This window comes from Mobula hypostoma, chromosome 6, assembly GCF_963921235.1.
Source record: "Mobula hypostoma chromosome 6, sMobHyp1.1, whole genome shotgun sequence".
Lineage (NCBI taxonomy): Eukaryota > Metazoa > Chordata > Chondrichthyes > Myliobatiformes > Myliobatidae > Mobula > Mobula hypostoma.
In genome coordinates, this window is record NC_086102.1 from 97,902,807 (window position 1) to 97,925,063 (window position 22,257).

A 22,257-nucleotide genomic window follows, 5' to 3' on the forward strand; every position below is an offset into this window, starting at 1 on the left:
GGATGAAAAGATAAGTAATGATCATTTTGTGCTGTCATTATTTGATCCAGCAAATTTACGTTTGCAGCTGGAGTCTGGTATTGCTGTTATCATAAGCTAGTTTTATTAGTAACTACGCAAAACAGTAATATATAATCAGATAAGTCAAACAGGTTCGCAGAACTTATGCATATACAGGTGTGTAAATATAAAACCCAAACTTCTTCAAGCTTAGGTGGAAAGGGATATAGTCTTAGAATGATAAGTATGAAAAGTTCAGTTCAGATGAACAGGTAGAGATATTTGTAATGAGAGATATTTGCAATCCAAAAGCAATTGTTGTGAGAAGGCAATTACGTCGATATTCCACAGATTCCATGACAACAATACAAGATAACAATAGTAGTAGGTTTTATCTCCAAAGTTGTTCCATTCCACACATGAAATATCACCGACAGTGGTTTGCAACGAATATCCTTTCAACACAAGTGGTACCACACCCGAATTCAGCTATGGGCATCTCAAAGTGGTGGCCACAGGATACTCCAACAGAATCCACGTATGGATTATCACCAACAGTATCTTATCACTAAAGGGACCCTCTTCAAGGGAAGCACCACCCAGGCAAGGGTCAACACACTGGTAGATTCCTCAAGGTTACCCCAAACACACAACGTGATAGCCACTTATCCAGTTCCACGACATATGAAATAACTCCAACAGTGATTTGCCACAGGGGTGCCTTTCTTCAGTGAACTACCACACCCAAAGGGTAAATACACAAGTGGTATTCACAAAGGTTTTCCCCTCACCAGAGGTCCCACTCCTGTGGATTAACTATGTGACAATCATACTTTCGTAGTCGAATGGAACTCAAACTCGCTCTCACGGGCTACTTAGAGAGAGAGTCCAAACAGTGACCTCTTTGTCACTAGGTTTCTTCTGTTTCAAACCTTCCTCTCCCCTCTTCTCTTCCTTTAAAGTCACCAAATGTGACCCCAAAAAGGAGACCGTCTTCTGTGGTTAAGTTATCAACCCAGGCAAGGGTTGGTACACTGATAACTTCCCACCAGTCAGCCCTTTTACACACTGCGAGAGCCACTGATCGATCCTCCAAAAACCCACCTTTCTGTGGGCACAATAAAGCTGATCCAGTGTCCAAAACAACGTGTGTCTGTGCATCTACCAGCTGACCTTGTATTTATCTCAGCATGCTGAGCACCAGCTGTCCATCAAATAACGCCGCCCTTGGTCACTGTGGCAACCTACGAGCTGCTCGTTGCTCTCTCTCTTCTCTTCCTACAAATTAGTCCTAGTTGCAGAAAACTTGTGACAGTCATTTATCAATATTCAAGATCGATCTCAACTCACCCCTTTTGGGCTACTGAAAGTTTAAACCAGGACCTCACTCACTGGTCTTTCATTGATCGAATCCATCTTGACTCTGAGCATGTGTTTCTGTGTGTCTGTAACTGTCCTTGTAAAAAGTAGACACGCTGCAGAGAAACCATAACACGAGCTGAAAGGCAGACTCCGCTCCTGTCTCTCTCAGCAGAAATCCAAAAGTTAGTCTCAGTTCTCTCTTGTGCCTTAAAGTGACAGTCCACAGCAAAAAGGAACCCTAGGGGTACATAACACAAGGCTTATTGAGAAAGTAAGGAGGCATGGGATCCAAGGGGACATTGCTTTGTGGATCCAGAACTGGCTTGCCCACAGAAGGCAAAGAGTGGTTGTAGACGGGTCATATTCTGCATGGAGGCCAGTGACTAGTGGTGTGCCTCAGCGATCTGTTCTGGGACCCCTACTCTTTGTGATTTTTATAAATGACCTGGATGAAGAAGTGGAGGGATGGGTTAGTAAATTTGCTGATAACACAAAGGTTGGGTGTGTTGTGGATAGAGTGGAGGGCTGTCAGAGGTAATAACAGGACATTGATAGGATGCAAAACTGAGCTGAGAAGTGGCAGATGGAGTTCAACCCAGATAAGTGTGTGAGGTGGTTCATTTTGGTAGGTCAAATATGATGGCAGAATATAACATTAATGTTAAGACTCTCGGCAGTGTGGAGGATCAGAGTTCATAGGACACTCAAAGCTTCTATGCAGGTTGATTCTGTGGGTAAGAAGGCATATGGTGCATTGGCCTTCATCAATCGTGGGATTGAGTTTAAGAGCCGAGAGGTAATGTTGCAGCTATATAGGACCCTGGTCAGACCCCACTTGGAGTACTGTGCTCAATTCTGGTCGCCTCACTACAGGAAGGACATGAGAACCATAGAAAGGGTGCAGAGGAGATTTACAAGGATGTTGCCTGGATTGAGGAGCATACCTTATGAGAATAGGTTGAGTGAACTCGGCCTTTTCTCCCTGGAGCGACGGAGGATGAGAGGTGAGCTGATAGAGGTGTACAAGATAATGAGAGGCATTGATCGTGTGGATAGTCAGAGGGATTTCCTCAGGGCTGAAATGGCTAACACGAGAGGGCACAGTTTTAAGGTGCTTGGAAGTAGGTACGGAGGAGATGTCAGGGGTAAGTTTTTTTTAAACGCAGAGAGTGGTGAGTGCCTTGAATGGGCTACCGGTGGTGATGGTGGAGGCGGAAACGATCAGGTCTTTTAAGAGACTCCTGGATGGCTACATGGAGCTTAGAAAAATAGAGGGCTATGGGTAAAACCTAGGTAGTTCTAAGGTACGGACAAGTTCGGCACAGCTTTGTGGGCCAAAGGGCCTGTATTGTGCTGTAGGTTTTCTATATTTTAGTGCTCATTCAGTTCAATTTCCTGGATGTCAACCTTTCTGAAGAATATCCTGGGCCCAACATATTGATGCATTTACAAAGAAAACACAGCAGTGGCTATATTTCATTGGAAGATAGAGGAGATGTGGTAGATCACCAAAGCCCCAAGCAAATTTCTATAGATATACCGTGAAGAATGTTCTGTCTCGTTATATCACTGTCCAGTATTGAGACCTAATGTACAGGAAAAGAAAAAAATAGTACATACTGTTGTCACCTCAGCCAACTCCCTCCATTGAGGCCATATTCAAAAGGTAACTCCTTCAGAAAGCAGGATGCTTCATTAATTTGGTGCATTAGATATATGTCATAATTTGAAGCAGTGAGTGAGAGAGACATCGGTGCAGGCCAGAACCATTTGAAAATGGTTACCAAGTTAAGAGCCCATGTTATTTTTGGAAAGTTACTGGCACGGTTAGAGTATTGGCTGATTGATAGGAGACAGCGAGTGGGTTTAAAAGGATCCTTGTCTGGTTGGCTGCCAGTGACGAGTGCTGCTCTGCAGGGGCTTCTTTTTATGCTGTATATCAATAATTTAGATGATGGCTTTGTGGCCAAGTTTGCAGTTGAAATGAAGATTGGTGGAGGGCCAGGTAGTGTCAAGGAAACAGGTAGGCTGCTGAAGGACTTAAGACAGATTCGGAGAATGGGCAAGCAAGTGGCAAATGAAATACAATGCTGGAAAATGCATGGTCATGCACTTTGGTAGTAGAAATAAATGTGCAGACTATTTCCTAAGTCAGGAGAAAATCCAAAAATCTGAGATGCAAAGGGACTTGGATGTCCTTGTGCAGAACACCCTAAAGGTTAACTTGCAGATAGAATCCGTGCTGAGGAAGGCAAATGAAATGTTAGCATTCATTTCAAGAGGTCGAGAATACAAGAGCAGGGGTGTGATGCTTTATAAGGCACTGGCAAGGCCTCACCTTGAGTACTGTGAACAGTTTTGGGATCTTCATCTAAAACAGGGGTCCCCAAATTTTTTCAATATTCTTGCAGACCAGCTGACCCGGGGGGGGGGGGAAGGAAGGGTTGCCAACGGACAAGAATAGCAGTCAAATACGTTGTGTTTACCCCGAGAAAGACTACAATGACCATGAAGCCTTGCGCGGGCACCAGTGCGCATGCCTGTACGTGCCGATTTTTTTCTTCACAAATCGTTTTTGGTGATTGTGTTCAGGGGGGGGTGTTAATCACGACCGGAATATCGGTGCTAAGTGGCTAATACACTCAATTTTGTTTCTAAAAGGGTTTATCTAACGAATTTACTATTAAACACACAGTGCATATTTTCCTCGCATCAATATAGTGATAAGTCAATTATCAGGGGAGGACAGGGGATCTTGAAGTAAGTGTTGAATGAACTTCCAATAGAAATGGTAGAGGCAGGTTCGATATTATCATTTAAAGAAAAATTGGATAGGTATACGGACAGGAAAGGAATGGAGGGTTTTGGGCTGAGTGCAGGTTGGTGGGACTAGGTGAGAGTAGTGTTCGGCACAGACTAGAAGGGCAGAGATGGCCTGTTTCCGTGCTGTAATTGTTATATGGTTATATAAGTCACTTATAAGTCAACAGCATCATAATATTTTAAGTAACATTTGGATATTAAACACATAGCACATATTTTCCCCGTATGAACATATAAAATCATTGCAACACACCAATATCGCTGAATCAGTGGGAGCCCTGGGCTGAATATTTGTTCCCTGCAACAACATGGTCCCATCGAGGGGCGATGGGAGACAGCGATACTGGAAGGGAGTTCCTTATATCCAATATATTCCGCAATTTAGTTTTCGTTGCATTCATTGCAGAGATATGTTGGAAATGGAAGCAATGTTTTCAGTGCTTTCATGACTATCTCAGGATATTTAGCTTTGACTTTGATCCAGAATGCCGGCAGAGATGTTATGTCAAACATACTTTTCAGCCCGCCGTCATTTGCAAGCTCGAGGAGTTGATCTCCTTCCCACGCTGACATGGATGACGTGCAGGTAATGACCTTGCATGCGTAATGGCTCAACAGTGGGCGTGACAGAGAATGAGGAAAGGTTTCCTCGTGGCCTGGTAGCACATGCTTTGCGGCCTGGTGGTTTGGGACCGCTGAAAAAGATGTGCTGGCATTGGAGAGAGTTCAGAGGAAGTTCACTAGGATGATTCCATGAATGACAGGGTTATCATCTGGAGAACGTTTGATAGCTCTGTCTGTACTCGCTGGAATTTAGGAGGATAATGGGAGATCTCAATGAGACCTTTCGAATGTTAAATGGTCCAGACAAAGTAGATGCACAAAGGATGTTTCCCGTGGTGGGGAAATCTAGAGCAAGAGGATACAGCCTCAGGATAGAGGGACGTCCATTTAAAACAGAGATGCGGAGAAATTTCTTTAGCCAGAAGGTGGTGAATTTGTGAAATTTATTACCACAGACATGGCACCAAAGGTTATGGGGAGAAGGCCGGGGAGTGGGGCTGAGGAGGGGAAAAAAGGATCAGCCATGATTGAATGGCAGAGCAGACTCAATGGGTCAAATGGCCTAATTCTGCTCCTATGTCTTATAGAAAAGTCATAATTTGAAGTAGCGAGTGAAAGAGAGACACCATTGTAGGGTGAGAGCATTTGAAAAGAACAAGTCTTATTGGGAGTGAGTTTTATTTGAGCCAATAAAAAAGATGGGAGGTGTAAGCGTAGTGGTCAGTGTGTGAGTGGGCCAGTGTTAGAATGGGAGGCTTTGGCTCAACAGGTTTCATTGAGAACAGGCCTGGGCAAGCACAGGCATAAGTTCTAAGTTTCTAGTACATTCTTTTCTTCCCTCTTTCTTTGTACAGAGCTAGTGCGCTGAGAATTTAGTGTCATTTTAGAGCAGTTTGTGGTTATTCTGGATTGGGTGTTGTGCAATAACAGGAACCCTTAGGAGACAGCGATCATAAAGTGACAGAATACACCCTGCAGTTTCAGAGGGAGAAACTAAAACCAATATTACAGAGGCATGAGAGAGGAGCTGGCCAAAGTTGATTGGAAGGGGACACTAGCAGAGCAGCAATGGCTGGTCTTCTGGGGACAATTCGCGGCGCAGGATAGATACATCCCAAAGATGAAGAAGTATTCTAAAGGAAGGATGAAGCAACCATGGCTGACAAAGTAAGTCAAAGACAGCACAAAAGCTAAAGAGAGGGCATGTAATATAGCCAACATTAGTGAGAACTTAAGATTGGGAAGCTTTTAAAAACCAGAGGGCAACTAAAAGAGTCCAAACTTGATAAAACATGAAGGTAAACTAGCCATAATATAAAAGAGGATAACAAAAGTTTTTTTTCAGATATACAGGGCTTAGGCACATATATACATGTATAGCTAGGGTGCCTAAGACGTTTTGCACAATACTGTTGTAATTTTATATATTGTACTGTACTGCCGCAAAAAAAAACACACTCAATATATTAGAAAGATCTTTTCTCCCTGCCACCATCAGCTTTCTGAACCATCCACGAACCTATGAATACTACTTCACTATCTTGCTCTCTTTGCACACTACTTATTTTTTATATTTCTTATTTGAACTTTATGTACACTTTTTATGTATTGCACTGTACTACTGCTGTAAAACAGATGTCACAACTATGTAATTGAAAATAAGCCTGATTCTGAGCCTCTCAGACATGCTTATGTTCAAAAAGGGCATGATCGACTATCATCCTCAGCACCACTATCTCACACTAGATGCCACTCAGACCCAAACTCGATCCACACTTAGCAACTGGGGATTCACTGCTGGATAAAAATTTACTCTGTCATGCTAAGAAACTTTATCTCAACTCAGTCCTGAATGGATTGATCCCTGAGTCAGAGTCAATCAACCAGAGTCAGCACCCTGGTTCTACAAACCGCAGTCATGGGAAACCACAACAATGAATTTACCCAATTAAGCCTTGCAAAAAAGTCATGCATTTCAATGCAATCATCTCTCTTTCTAATAATTTCAGGGAGTGTAGATCAAGTCAGCATAATCAAACCTCTCACCCTCACTACACCACTAACCTCAGGATCATACCCAGTGAGTACAATGAGAGAATCGCAAACATTTGCTAATAGCAAAGGCAGCAAGTTGGCCAAAAATGTAGGCTGCAAAATGGCTTAATTAACCTACAGAATTTCTTTTATACAGCAGTGTCTATATCCTTACTATTACTGGCTGCGGGACTATTTATTTAAGGACATCCAGATGGAGCTGAGTTGAACTGACTGCAGAGCTGCCCGAGCAACCCAGTCCTGTTAGTGCACATTTCAATTAATCCACACAAATCTTTTTTGACCAATTACAAAGAAACTAATTTAATATGACTGTGAAATGCAACATTGGTTTATGGTGCAAAATGCAGTGTAACCTAGTTTCTACATTCTTCTATACAAAGGATTCAAATAAAGTAGAATGAACGTACTCAGACTCCCCAGTAAAGAGTCCTGCTTGTCACCCTGTCCCTCATTTCCACATTGGTTCTCAATTCCAAACCTCAAAAGTATCATAAACAACAGGAATTCTGCAGATGCTGGAAATTCAAGCAACATACATCAAAGTTGCTGGTGAACGCAGCAGGCCAAGCAGCATCTGTAGGAAGAGGTGCAGTCGACGTTTCAGGCCGAGACCCTTCGTCAGGACTAACTGAAGGAAGAGTGAGTAAGGGATTTGAAAGTTGGAGGGGGAGGGGGAGATCCAAAATGATAGGAGAAGACAGGAGGGGGAGGGATAGAGCTGAGAGCTGGACAGGTGATAGGCAAAAGGGGATACGAGAGGATCATGGGACAGGAGGTCCGGGAAGAAAGACGGGGGGGGGTGACCCAGAGGATGGGCAGGAGGTATATTCAGAGGGACAGAGTGAGAAAAAGGAGAGTGAGAGAAAGAATGTGTGCATAAAAATGAGTAACAGATGGGGTACGAGGGGGAGGTGGGGCCTTAGCGGAAGCTAGAGAAGTTGATGTTCATGCCATCAGGTTGGAGGCTACCCAGATGGAATATAAGGTGTTGTTCCTCCAACCTGAATGTGGCTTCATCTTTACAGTAGAGGAGGCCGTGGATAGACATGTCAGAATGGGAATGGGATGTGGAATTAAAATGTGTGGCCACCGGGAGATCCTGCTTTCTCTGGCGGACAGAGCGTAGATGTTCAGCAAAGCGGTCTCCCAGTCTGCGTCGGGTCTCGCCGATATATAAAAGGCCACATCGGGAGCACCAGACGCAGTATATCACCCCAGCTGACTCACAGGTGAAGTGTTGCCTCACCTGGAAGGACTGTTTGGGGCCCTGAATGGTGGTAAGGGAGGAAGTGTAAGGGCATGTGTAGCACTTGTTCCACTTACACGGATAAGTGCCAGGAGGGAGATCAGTGGGAAGGGATGGGGGGGACGAATGGACAAGGGAGTTGTGTAGGGAGCGATCCCTGCGGAATGCGGAGGGGGGGAGGGAAAGATGTGCTTAGTGGTGGGACCCCTCCAACTTTCAAATCCCTTACTCACTCTTCCTTCAGTTAGTCCTGACGAAGGGTCTCGGCCTGAAACGTCGACTGCACCTCTTCCTACAGATGCTGCTTGGCCTGCTGCGTTCACCAGCAACTTTGATGTATGTTGCTCAAAAGTATCATATTTACTTCCACTCTGAAAACGATTGGTCTCTGAAAAGGTGCTGCCACTGATCAAGTCTAACAAGCCCACAGATCCCTGAAAGTTGCCTCACAGGTAGATAGGGTAGTTAAAGAAAGCTTATGGGGTGTTAGCTTTCATGAGTCGAGGGATAGAGTTTAAGAGTCGCGATGTAATGATGCAGCTCTATAAAACCCTGGTTAGGCCACACTTGGAGTACTGTGGCCAGTTCTGGTCGCCTCACTATAGGAAGGATGTGGAAGCATTGGAAAGGGTACAGAGGAGATTTACCAGGATGCTGCCTGGTTTAGACAGTATGCATTATGATCAGAGATTAAGAGAGCTAGGGCTTTACTCTTTGGAGAGAAGGAGGATGAGAGGAGACATGATAGAGGTGTACAAGATAATAAGAGGAATAGATAGAGTGGATAGCCAGCACCTCTTCCCCAGGGCACCACTGCTCAATACAAGAGGACATGGCTTTAAGGTAATGGGTGGGAAGTTCAAGGGGGATATTAGAGGAAGGTTTTTTACTGAGAGAGTGGTTGGTGCATGGAATGCACTGCCTGAGTCAGTGATGGAGGCAGGTACACTAGTGAAGTTTAAGAGACTACTAGACAGGTATATGGAGGAATTTAAAGTGGGGGGTTATATAGGAGGCAGGGTTTGAGGGTCGGCACAACATTGTGGGCCGAAGGGCCTGTGATGTGCTGTACTATTCCATGTTCTATGCCGCTCCCAATTTCAGATTTTCACTTCCTATACATCCATGATAATACCTAGTTTCTTCTCTCAGGAAAGATACTTCCCTGTTCCCATGTACATACTATGTCTGTGGGTCAGCCTTCACCAGATGCCACCAGACCTACAATTTAGTGAGTACAGCATCTCCCCTTGGCACCATGGGATGCCGAGGGGAATTTGACTATTCTCTGTACATGGTACACCTGTTTACTAACAGGGTTAGGTTAGTTCTGTTTTTCCTCAGCTGTTACTTGTGCTGTCCAATTAAGACTGCAAGACATAAGACTTCTATGCCTGCTGGTATTTTATATAACTACCTGTATACATGTAACTGTTAGTATGTTTCCTGGGGGTCACAGTATGTTTACGCAATTGTTCAGTGTGTCCCCTCGTGGTTACAGTCCTTTGCATGATTCTGGAAGCTTCCCTTAGTATCATAGCATTTAAATAGGGGCTATCTGATTGGTTAACTCTTATCAATGAATTTGGATGTAACATTTCTTATCGATGGGGCTTCTTTAGTCTTCCCTATTTTAGGTTCTTAGATACTAGACTTTCGTTGCTCTACATTTCCAAATGTCTTCTTTGCTCTAGTCGCGCTTAACAAAACGACCATGAAGCAACAAGTTTTGTGCCTCTTTCTTGACCTGAAATAACCTTGGATCAAAGCATCAGACAGATGTTGGCCATTTGGTCCATCAAGTATGCTGTGCCATTTCATCATGGCTGGTTTATTTTTCCTCTCACATTCTCCTGCCTTCTCACTTTTCACTTTGACACCTTTACTAATCAAGAACTATCAGCCTCCGCTTTAAATATACCCAATGACTTGGATTCCACAACCATCTGTGACAATGAATTCCATTGATTCACCACCCTCTGGCTAAAGAAAATACCCATATCTGTTTTAAAGGGATGTTGTTCTATTCTGTGCCCTCTGGTCTTGACTCTCCCATTATTGTAAATACCTCTGCACTGTCTATGCCCTTCTATATTCAGTTGACTTCTTCCCTCATTCTTCTAAATTCAGTAAGATTCTCCCCTCATTCTTCTAAACTCCAGTGAGTAAATGCCTAGAGCTATCAAATAGTCCTCATGCGTTAACGTTTTCATGCCCAAGATCATTCTTGTAAATCTCCTCCACATCTTTTCACCAGCCCAAAACTCCAAATGTGGTCTGACCAGAGCCTTATAAAGCTTATCTCTTGCTTCCAGGCTTGATGACAGAGGGTGCAGAGGGAGGAGAGAGAGAGGGTACAGAGACGCGAGGAGGAAGAGGAAGATTTCTTTATCGTGTTTAGCTGTCACACTTCCCTCCAACACTCGGGACTGCTGGCCCCCTCCCTCCGATCAATTCTCTCACCCCGCCAAACCCTTAGAAAGTCACTCCCAGGCCTGGCCTGTCCGGCTTGCTATCTGAGGCCCAGGCACCAGGCCGAGCGCTGTTCTATGCACTCGAGCCTTGGTCTTCAGGCCGCAGAGCCGATCCCGGACAAGGCTCAGTCGCTGTAACACAAACTACAGGGGGATTCAACTAACCTACCGAAAGGCAGATAAACACGAACACTCCGGACCGCGGCAACAGTCTCTCGAAGAAACAGAAGCATAAGCGGACTTGAGGGGAGGTGTGTCCTCCAGGTGGGCGGGACTCGCTGACTAACGTCAAATTCTGCCCCAGGCCCTGGCTGCGTGTGAGTTTGATTTCAATGGTGAAAAGAAGTTTGTATAGGTACATAGAATGGAGGGCTTTGGTCCCGGTGCAGGTTGATGGGAGTAGGTAGTTTAAATGGTTTTGGCACAGACGCAGACATCCCACCCTGCAAAAACTCATTTCAGGGAGGTAGCACCACCACCCCGCACCCCCGCAACCCCATATCTCCCACCCACCCCCCGTCGACCTCCAAGGGTGTATTTTTGATTATGAAAGAACACAACAATTTATTTGGTCACATATTGAAACTATTTTCACACATATTCCTTGTTGAGTATTTTGTTGGCAGTCTTAATGCTAATAGCTTTTCTATTTCTTTTGCAAACTTTCCTTGTACTGTGATGTGGCTTGCTTGGTAGATTTGAGCATTTTGCTGGAGGTCTCAACCTCATAGCAGTCTGTGTCAATGAATTTGTTAATTTTGCAAGACATCAGATTCACAAGTGTTTTGTGACACAGCTAATAGACAATGAAAGAGAGAGAGCGGACGACTGTAAAATCTGCCCACAGAGAAAACTGATAGGTCTACTTAGCACAAAAAGAAACCAATCAGGATTCTAATTTTCTCTTTTTGTTTTTTTTCCTTCTCACTCTCGCGCGCGCGTTCTCTCTCTCTCTGTCATTCATATCGATTAACGGGATATTGTATAGAATTTGCGGGCATCAGGGAGCCGCTATCAATATGGGGGAGACACCCAGAACTTCCATACAGGTGGGATGTCTGTCTCTATGACTGTCCCAGCTCCCACAAACACACAAACACACACACACACACACACACACACACACACACACACACACACATCTACCTACCTCCTGTACTTTCCATCTTGGCTCCGACAATCTCACTTTGACCCCCCCCCCCACCCATACTTGAACACTGTCCTCACTCCATCCCTTTACACCTCCCATACTCTCAGGTGGGCACCAAACTCAGGGATCAAGAGTTGCAACCTGATTGCCTGGGTCCCGAGGTGACTGAGAGACTACAGGTGGGGCAGGAAATATGTAATAGTGAGGGTGTCCATTCGTCCTGCCAGTCACACTGGCTTCTGTGTGGCCTTGAACATCCTCTGCACCATCACGAATGCTCCCTTGCCTTCTGTGGCCATTGGCCCAAGCTTCCCAGGAATGTGAGGGGAACTGTGAATATATCTTTGAGTCTTTTTCTCTCCTGGACATTGGAATGGTGTTGGGAGTCTTGTACTGATGTGTTTTGTCCAACAGAGTTGATTGAGTGTAATTACAACCTCAATATTGAGGCTGCTGTAATGGGCCTTTACTCAACACAAATAGACATTCAAGAGGGGAATTGGTGGAAGACTCTTCATGCAATCCATTTGAACTGAAAGTACATGAGGTTTCCTGCTCTTTAACCATAAGGTAACAAGTGATTGAATACGATTAAATTTGTTCAGTTATATGGTTTAATGTATGGAGTGCAGAAAAATAGTTCAATTGAATGGTGTATTTTTAATGCAAGACACATATTAACTGAGAAGGCACCTCTGTTTGAGCACCTTGCTGGAAATAAGTGTAATGCCCTGATTAAGATTATTACTGCTATACTGTAGGTTTCAGCATGTTTGGGTTTGAACTAAAGATAAGGGGTTGTAATGTTCATGCTTAAGAATGTAAAGTCATCCAGTTAGGATGGCGGAATTGGGTGGAGGTTCTAGAGAATACTGGGCGGAGAGGTTTTTGTGACATACACTGCTGTGGGTTGAGGTCTTTTTGGCAGGATCTGGGAGAAGACTGGAGCGATGGTGGTTGAGGATGCTGTCCCTGTTGTACAAGGTGCTTTGTGCAGATGAATAGCTTTAAGGAGAAAGGAGCAATACTCCCATGAGGGAGCCCGTTTGTTCAAGATGAATTTTGAGCGACATTTGTGGTGTGCATTCATGGTGTGGGTCAGTGCATGAGTTAAAGACAGCTTCAAGATGAGCTCCAACTTGTGTGCGCATTTGGACTGTGTTAATTATAATGAGCCTTTTTTTTCCTTTTTCTTTTCCTACTAATTGTTCATTAAAACTAACATTTGTAATATATTTAAAATTATGAGCAGTATACAATCTGTTATTTCTTGCTGATGCAATTGCAAGTGGGCAGTATTTACACAGTATTTGCTTGGATCAGGGTTTGAGTGGGCAAGACATCCCAACCTCTAGGGTGGTTTGATGGGACCGAAGTCATATTGACCTTAGAAGTACAGAGTCTGAGAAGATGGTTTTTGTCGCCACTGAGTCCAGTGGCTATTAGCGGGGCTAATGAGACACATCCTTAGAAATGCCCAGTGAAAAGGGGTTTCTCAAGTATACCAGGATGGTTTGAAAGCTTCTGAGGACAGAAACCCCAGATACTTAATATTAGGAAAATTGGTTTGGTGCTAGATCCCAGGAGGGGGAATTTCTAGAGTGCTTATGAAATGGCTTTTTCGAGCAGCTCATGGCTGAGGCTACTAGGGGATCAGCTATCCTGGATTGGATGTTGTGCAATGAATGGGAATTGATTAGAGAGCTTAAGGTAAAGGAAAACTTAGAGGACTAGTAGTCACAATATGATAGAATTCATCCTGCAATTTGAGAAGGATCAGTATTACAGTGGAGTAAAGGAAATTACCGAGGCACGAGAGAGAGGGGCTAGCCAGAATTGATTGGAAAGGAACACTGGCAAGGACAGCAGGGCAGCAGTGGCTGGAATTTCTGGGAGCAATTTAGAAGGCATAGGATATATACATCCCAAAGAGGAAGAAGAGTTCTAAAGTCAAGATGACACATCCGTGGCTGACAAGAGAAATCAAAACTAACATAAAAGCCAAAGAGTGGACATATAACAGAGCAAAAATCTGGGAAGTTAGAGGATTGGGAAGCATTTTAAGAACCAACAGAAGCAAGCATTCAAGGAAAAGATGGAAAGCAAAGATAATCTAGCCAATAATATTAAAGAGGATAAAAGTTTCTTCAGATACATAAAGAGAGACAAGAGTGTACATAGAACTGCTGGAAAATTATGATGAAGAGGTGATAATGGACAAGGAAATGACAGATGAACTGAATAATTTTGCATCAGTCTTCACTGTGGAAGTTACAGCAGTATGCTGGAAGTTCAAGTGTCAGGGACAGAAGTGAGTGAAGTCGCCATTACTAGGGAGCAGTTGCTTGGAAAGCTGAAAGGTCTGAAGGTAGATAAGTCACATGGATGAGATTCTGTACACCCAGGGTTCTGAAATAGGTGGCTGAAGAGATTGTGGAGGCCTTGGTAATGATCTTTCAAGAATCAATTGATTCTGGCATGGTTCAGGAGGAACGGAAAATTGCAAATATCACTCCACTCTTCAAGAAGGGAGTGAGTCAGAAGAAAATAAATTATAGGTCAGCGAGTTGGTTGAGAAGATGTTGGAGTCGATTATTAAGGATGTGGGGACTTGGAGGTTCATCATAAAAAAGGCCATAGACAGCATGGTTTCCTCAAAGGAAAATCTTATCTGTTGGAATTCATTGAAGAAATAACAAGCAGGATAGACAAAGGAGAATCAGTTGATGTTGTGTACTTGGATTTTAAGAAGACAAGGTGCCACACGAGGCTACTTAACAAGTAAAAGCCTGTGGTATTACAGGAAAGGTACTAGCATGGATTGATTGGCAGGAAGCAAAGAGTGGGAATAAAGGGGTTTTTTTCTGGTTGGCTGCCTGTGACTAGTGTTCCACAGGGACGTTTCCTTTCATGACTTATAGAATAATAACTTTGATGACAGAATTAATAGCCTTGTGGCAAAGTTTGCAGACTATACAAAGATAGGTGGAGGGGGCAAGTAGTTTTTAGGAAGTAGAGTGACTACAGAAGGACAGACAAATTAGTAGAATAGGTAAAGAAATGGCTGATGGAATGTAGTGTCGGGAATTTTACGGTTACACACTTTGGTAGAAGAAGTAAAAGTATTGACTGTTTTCTAAATGGAGAGAAAATTAAAAAATCTGAGGTGCAATTGGATTTGGAAGTTCAGGATGTCCTAAAGGGTAATTTGCAGGTTGAGTCAGTGGTGAGGAAGGCAAATGTGATCACGAGGAAATCTGCAGATGCTGGAATTTCAAGCAACACACATAAAAGTTGCTGGTGAATGCAGCAGGCCAGGCAGCATCTCTACGAAGAGGTACAGTTGATGTTATTTACCCCTCGATCATGATCCCACTAAGGAGCACCAGGCCATTGTCTCCCACACTATCACCAGCTTTATCCGCTCAGGGGATCTCCCATCCACTGCCACCAACCTTATAGTTCCCACACCCCACACTTCCCGTTTCTACCTCCTACCCAAGGTCCACAAACCTGCCTGTTCAGGTAGACCCATTGTCTCAGCTTGCTCCTGCCCCACCGAACTCATTTCTGCATACCTCGACACTGTTTTATCCCCCCCCACACTTGCTCAATCCCTTCCTACCTATTTTCGTGACACTTCTCACGCTTTGAAATTTTTCGATGATTTTAAGTTCCCTGGCCCCCACTGCTTTATTTTCACCATGGATGTCCAGTCGCTATATACTTCCATCCCCCATCAGGAAGGTCTCAAAGCTCTCCGCTTTTTTTTCCATTCTAGACCTAACCAGTTCCCCTCTACCACTCCTCTGCTCCGTCTAGCGGAATTAGTACTAACTCTTAATAATTTCTCCTTTAGCTCCTCCCACTTCCTCCAAACTAAAGGTGTAGCCATGGGCACCCGTATGGGTCCCAGCTATGCCTGCCTTTTTGTTGGCTTTGTGGATCAATTCATGTTCCAAACCTATTCTGGTATCCGCCCCCACTTTTCCTTCACTACATCGACATTGGCCCTGCTTCCTGCCCGCATGCTGAGCTCGTTGACTTCATTAACTTTGCCTCCAACTTTCACCCTACCCTCAAGTTTACCTGGTCCATTTCCAACATCTCCCTCCCCTTTCTAGATCTTTCTGTCTCTATCTCTGGATACAGGTTATCTACTGATGTCTGCTATAAGCCTACAGACTTTCACAGCTATCTAGACTATTCCTCTTCTCACCCTGTCTCTTGCAAAAATGTCATCCCCTTCTTGCAATTTCTCCGTCTCCGCCACATCTGCTCTCAGGATGAGGCTTTTCATTCCAGGACGAAGGAGATGTCCTCCTTTTTTAAAGAAAGGGGCTTCCCTTCCTCCACCATCAACTCTGCTCTCAAATGCATCTCTCCCATTTCACACACACCTGCTCTCACCCCATCCTCCCGCCACCCTACTAGGAATAGGGTTCCCCTTGTCCTCACCTACCACCCCACCCGCCTCCGAGTCCAACATATAATTCTCCGTAACTTCCACTAACTCCAACAGGATCCCACCACTAAGCACATCTTTCCCTCCCCCTGAACTTAAAGAGGGGTAACTTTGAAGGTGTGAGACGTGAATTAGCTAAGATAGACTGGCAAATGACACTTAAAGGATTGACAGTGGATATTCAATGGCAAGCATTTAAGGATTGCATGGATGAACTACAACAATTGTTCATCCCAGTTTGGCAAAAGAATAAATCAAGGAAGGTAGTGCACCCGTGGCTGACAAGAGAAATTAGGGATAGTATCAATTCCAAAGAAGAAGCATACAAATTAGCCAGAGAAAGTGGCTCACCTGAGGACTGGGAGAAATTCAGAGTTCAGCAGAGGAGGACAAAGGGCTTAATTAAGAAGGGGAAAAAATATTATGAGAGAAAACTGGCAGGGAACATAAAAACTGACTGTAAAAGCTTTTATAGATATGTAAAAAGGAAAAAACTGGTAAAGACAAATGTAGGTCCCCTACAGACAGAAACAGGTGAATTGATTATGGGGAGCAAGGACATGGCGGACCAATTGAATAATTACTTTGGTTCTGTCTTCACTAAGGAGGACATAAATAATCTTCCAGTAATAATAGGGGACAGAGGGTCCAGTGAGATGGAGGAACTGAGCAAAATACATGTTAGTAGGGAAGTGGTGTTGGGTAAATTGAAGGGATTAAAGACAGATAAATCCCTAGGGCCAGATGGTCTGCATCCCAGAATGCTTAAGGAAGTAGCCCAAGAAATAGTGGATGCATTAGTGATAATTTTTCAAAACTCGTTAGATTCTGGACTAGTTCCTGAGAATTGGAGGGTGGCTAATGTAACCCCACTTTTTAAAAAAGGAGGGAGAGAGAAACCGGGGAATTATAGACCAGTTGGCCTAACGTCGGTGGTGGGGAAACTGCTGGAGTCAGTTATCAAAGATGTGATAACAGCACATTTGGAAAGCGGTGAAATCATCGGACAAAGTCAGCATGGATTTGTGAAAGGAAAATCATGTCTGACGAATCTCATAGAATTTTTTGAGGATGTAACTAGTAGAGTGGATAGGGGAGAACCAGTGGATGTGGTATATTTGGATTTTCAAAAGGCTTTTGACAAGGTCCCACACAGGAGATTAGTGTGCAAACTTAAAGCACACGGTATTGGGGGTAAGGTATTGGTGTGGGTGGAGAATTGGTTAGCAGACAGGAAGCAAAGAGTGGGAATAAATGGGACCTTTTCAGAATGGCAGGCGGTGACTAGTGGGGTACCGCAAGGCTCAGTGCTGGGACCCCAGTTGTTTACAATATATATTAATGACTTGGATGAGGGAATTAAATGCAGCATCTCCAAGTTTGCGGATGACACGAAGCTGGGTGGCAGTGTTAGCAGTGAGGAGGATGCTAAGAGGATGCAGGGTGACTTGGATAGGTTGGGTGAGTGGGCAAACTCATGGCAGATGCAATTTAATGTGGATAAATGTGAAGTTATCCACTTTGGTGGCAAAAATAGGAAAACAGATTATTATCTGAATGGTGGCCGATTAGGAAAAGGGGAGGTGCAACGAGACCTGGGTGTCATTATACACCAGTCATTGAAAGTGGGCATGCAGGTACAGCAGGCGGTGAAAAAGGCGAACGGTATGCTGGCATTTATAGCGAGAGGATTCGAGTACAGGAGCAGGGAGGTACTATTGCAGTTGTACAAGGCCTTGGTGAGACCACACCTGGAGTATTGTGTGCAGTTTTGGTCCCCTAATCTGAGGAAAGACATCTTTGCCATAGAGGGAGTACAAAGAAGGTTCACCAGATTGATTCCTGGGATGGCAGGTCTTTCATATGAAGAAAGACTGGATGAACTGGGCTTGTACTCGTTGGAATTTAGAAGATTGAGGGGGGATCTGATTGAAACGTATAAGATCCTAAAGGGATTGGACAGGCTAGATGCGGGAAGATTGTTCCCGATGTTGGGGAGGTCTAGAACGAGGGGTCACAGTTTGAGGATAGAGGGGAAGCCTTTTAGGACCGAGGTTAGGAAAAACTTCTTCACACAGAGAGTGGTGAATCTGTGGAATTCTCTGCCACAGCAAACTGTTGAGGCCAGTTCATTAGCTATGTTTAAAAGGAAGTTAGATATGGCCCTTGTGGCTACAGGGGTCAGGGGGTATGGAGGGAAGGCTGGGTTCTGAGTTGGATGATCAGCCATGATCATAATAAATGGCGGTGCAGGCTCGAAGGGCCGAATGGCCTACTCCTGCACCTATTTTCTATGTTTCTATGTTTCTATATTAATGACTTGGATGAGGGAATTAAATGCAGCATCTCCAAGTTTGCGGATGACACAAAGCTGGGCGGCAGTGTTAGCTGTGAGGAGGATGCTAAGAGGATGCAGGGTGACTTGGATAGGTTGGGTGAGTGGGCAAATTCATGGCAGATGCAATTTAATGTGGATAAATGTGAAGTTATCCACTTTGGTGGCAAAAATAGGAAAACAGGTTATTATCTGAATGGTGGACGATTAGGAAAAGGGGAGGTGCAACGAGACCTGGGTGTCATTATACACCAGTCATTGAAAGTGGGCATGCAGGTACAGCAGGCGGTGAAAAAGACGAATGGTATGCTGGCATTTATAGCGAGAGGATTCGAGTACAGGAGCAGGGAGGTACTACTGCAGTTGTACAAGGCCTTGGTGAGACCACACCTGGAGTATTGTGTGCAGTTTTGGTCCCCTAATCTGAGGAAAGACATCCTTGCCATTGAGGGAGTACAAAGAAGGTTCACCAGATTGATTTCTGGGATGGCAGGACTTTCATTTGAAGAAAGACTGGATGAACTGGGCTTGTACTCGTTGGAATTTAGAAGATTGAGGGGGGGATCTGATTGAAACGCATAAAATCCTAAAGGGATTGGACAGGCTAGATGCAGGAAGATTGTTCCCGATGTTGGGGAAGTCCAGAGCAAGGGGTCACAGTTTGAGGATAAAGGGGAAGCCTTTTAGGACCGAGATTAGGAAAAACTTCTTCACACAGAGAGTGGTGAATCTGTGGAATTCTCTGCCACAGGAAACAGTTGAGGCCAGTTCATTGGCTATATTTAAGAGGGAGTTAGATATGGCCCTTGTGGCTACGGGGATCAGCGGTTATGGAGGGAAGGCTGGTGCAGGGTTCTGAGTTGGATGATCAGCCATGATCATAATAAATGGCGGTGCAGGCTGGAAGGGCCGAATGGCCTACTCCTGCACCTATTTTCTATGTTTGTACGTTTCTATGTTCTTATGACTCATGCCAGATGGGGTATTTTGAGTCATTGAAACTTGGAATCATTTTTGTGAACCTCCTTTGAACCCTCGCCTGTTTCAGCACATCCTTTCTTAGATAAGGGTCCAAACCTGCTCACAATATTCCAGGTGAGGCCTCACCAGTGCTTTATAAATCCTCAACATTACATCCTTGCTTTTATATACTAGTCCTCTTGAAATGAATGCTCACATTGCATTTGGCTTCCTCACCACAGCTTCAACCTGCAAAATAACCTTTAGGGAATCCTGCACAAGGACTTCCAATTTCCCCCGGGATCAATAAAGTATGACTATAACTATGACTATGACTATCTGCCTCAGTTTTTTGTATTATCTCTTCATTTAGAAAATAGTCTACCCTTTCATTTTTTCTACCAAAGTGCATGACCATACACTTCTTGACAGTGTGTTCCATCTGCCACTTCTTTGCCTATTCTCCTAATCTAAGATCTTCTGTAACAAGAGAAAATTTGCAGATGGTGGGAAATCCAAGCAACAGACACAAAACACTGGAAGAACTCAGCATGCCAGGCAGCATCTATAAAAAGAGTATAGTTAATGCTTTGGGTTGAAACCCTTCATCAGGACTGGAGAAAAAAGATGAGTCGGAGTTAGAAGGTGTGGGGAGGGGAGAAATAAACACAAGGCGATTGGTGAAATCAGGAGGGGTAAAGTAAAGAGTTGGGAAGTTGATTGGTGATTGATGAAAGAGGGCTGGAGAAGCGGGCATCTGATAGGAGAGACAGAAGGCCATGGAGGAACGAAAAAGAGGGAGGAGAACCATAGGGAAGTGATTGTCAGGTAAGGAGATAAGGTGGCAAGCAGATAAGGGGGTGGAGAATGGTGAAGAAGGGAGGCATTACCAGAAGTTCAAGAAATGGATGTTCATGCCATCAGGTTGGAGGCCACCCAAGCAGAATATAAGATGTTGCTCCTCCAACCTGAGTGTTGTACCACCTCCACTCACCTCACCTCTAACTCTGACTTCTCATCTTTTTTCTCCAGTCCTGTTGAAGGGTCTCGGTGCAAAATTTCAACTATGCTCTTTTCTATAGATGCTACCTGGCCTGCTGAGTTCCTCCAGCATTTTGTGCATGTTACTTTAAGTCCTTCTGGAGTCTCTCTACTTTCTCAAAACTACCCTCCCCTCCACCTATCTTCATATTCTCTGCAAACTTTGCAACAAAGCCAGCAATAACCATAATTAAAATCATTGACATATAAAGTTTAAAGAATCAGTCCCAACATAGACCCCTGCGGAACACCACTAGTCACCGGCAGCCAACCAGTAAAAGCTCTCTTTATTCCCACTCTTTGCCTCCTGCCAATCAGCCACTGCTTTATCCATGCTGGAATCTTTCCTGTAATTCCATGTGTTTGTATCTTGTTAAGCAGCCTCACATGTGGCACCTTGTCAAAGGCCTTCTGAAAATCCAAACACGCATCAACTGATTCTCCTTTGTCTATCCTGGTTGTTATTTCTTCAAAGAATTCCAACAGATTTGTCAGGCAAGATTTTCCCTTGAGGAAGCCATGCTGACTAAAGCTTATTTTATCATGTGCCTCCAAGTACCCCAAAACCACATCCTTAACAATCAATTCTAACATCTTCCCAACCACTGAGGTCAGATTTACTGGCAACACACATCAAAGTTGCTGGTGAACACAGCAGGCCAGGCAGCATCTCTAGGAAGAGGTACAGTCGACGTTTTGGGTGGAGACCCTTTGTCAGGACTAACTGAAAGAAGAGCTCGTAAGAGATTTGAAAGTGAGAGGGGGAGATCCAAAATGATAGGAAAAGACAGGAGGGGGAGGGATGGAGCCAAGAGCTGGACAGTTGATTGGCAAAAGGGATATGAGAGAATCATGGGACAGGAGGCCCAGGGAGAAAGAAAAGGGGGAGGGGGAAAAACCCAGAGGATGGGCAAGGGATATAGTGAGAAGGACAGAGGGAGAAAAAGGAGAGAGAGAGAGAGAAAGAATGTGTGTATATAAATAAATAACGGATGGGGTACAAGGGGGAGGTGGGGCATTAGCGGAAGTTTGAGAAGTCAATGTTCATGCCATCAGGTTGGAGGCTACCCAGAGGGAATGTAAGGTGTTGTTCCTCCAGCCTGAGTGTGGCTTCATCTTTACAGTAGAGGAGGCCGTGGATAGACATACCAGAATGGGAATGGGATGTGGAATTAAAATGTGTGGCCACTGGGAGATCCTGCTTTCTCTGGCGGACAGAGTGTAGGTGTTCAGCAAAATGATCTCCCAGTCTGCGTCGGGTCTCACCAATATATAGAAGGCCACATTGGGAGCACCGGACGCAGTATATCACCCCAGCCGACTCACAGGTGAAGTGTCGCCTCACCTGGAAGGACTGTCTGGGGCCCTGAATGGTGGTAAGGGAGGAAGTGTAAGGGCATGTGTAACACTTGTTCCGCTTACAAGGATAAGTGCCAGGAGGGAGATCAGTGGGGAGGGATGGAGGGGAACGAATGGACAAGGGAGCGTAGGGAGCGATCCCTGCGGAAAGCAGAGAGGGAGGGGAGGGAAAGATGTGCTTAGTGGTGGGATCCCGTTGGAGGTGGCTGAAGTTATGGAGAATTATATGTTGGACCCGGAGGCTGGTGGGATGGTAGGTGAGGACAAGGGAAACCCTATTCCTAGTGGGGTGGCGGGAGGATAGAGTGCGTGAATGGCCAGCAGATGTGCGTGAAATGGGGGAGATGTGTTTAAGAGCAGAGTTGATAGTCATAGTCATGCTTTATTGATCCCGCGGGAAATTGGATTTTGTTACAGTTG

The 22,257-nt window shown here is 44.6% G+C and overlaps 1 protein-coding gene across 2 annotated transcripts in view; it reads right to left on the reverse strand.

The window, feature by feature from the left end:
* esd (esterase D/formylglutathione hydrolase) overlaps positions 1-10,793 on the reverse strand; it is a 125,607-nt gene extending 114,814 nt beyond the window's left edge. Inside the window, exon 1 of one of the 2 annotated variants that reach the window (XM_063051303.1) lies at positions 10,697-10,793. In XM_063051303.1, the coding sequence (XP_062907373.1) occupies positions 10,697-10,760 (64 nt within the window). In that variant the 5' untranslated portion in view covers positions 10,761-10,793. Of the gene's footprint in view, positions 1-10,692 lie in introns of both variants that reach the window. The other variant, XM_063051304.1, reaches the window with a different exon arrangement.
* Between the last annotated feature and the right edge of the window lie 11,464 nt (positions 10,794-22,257).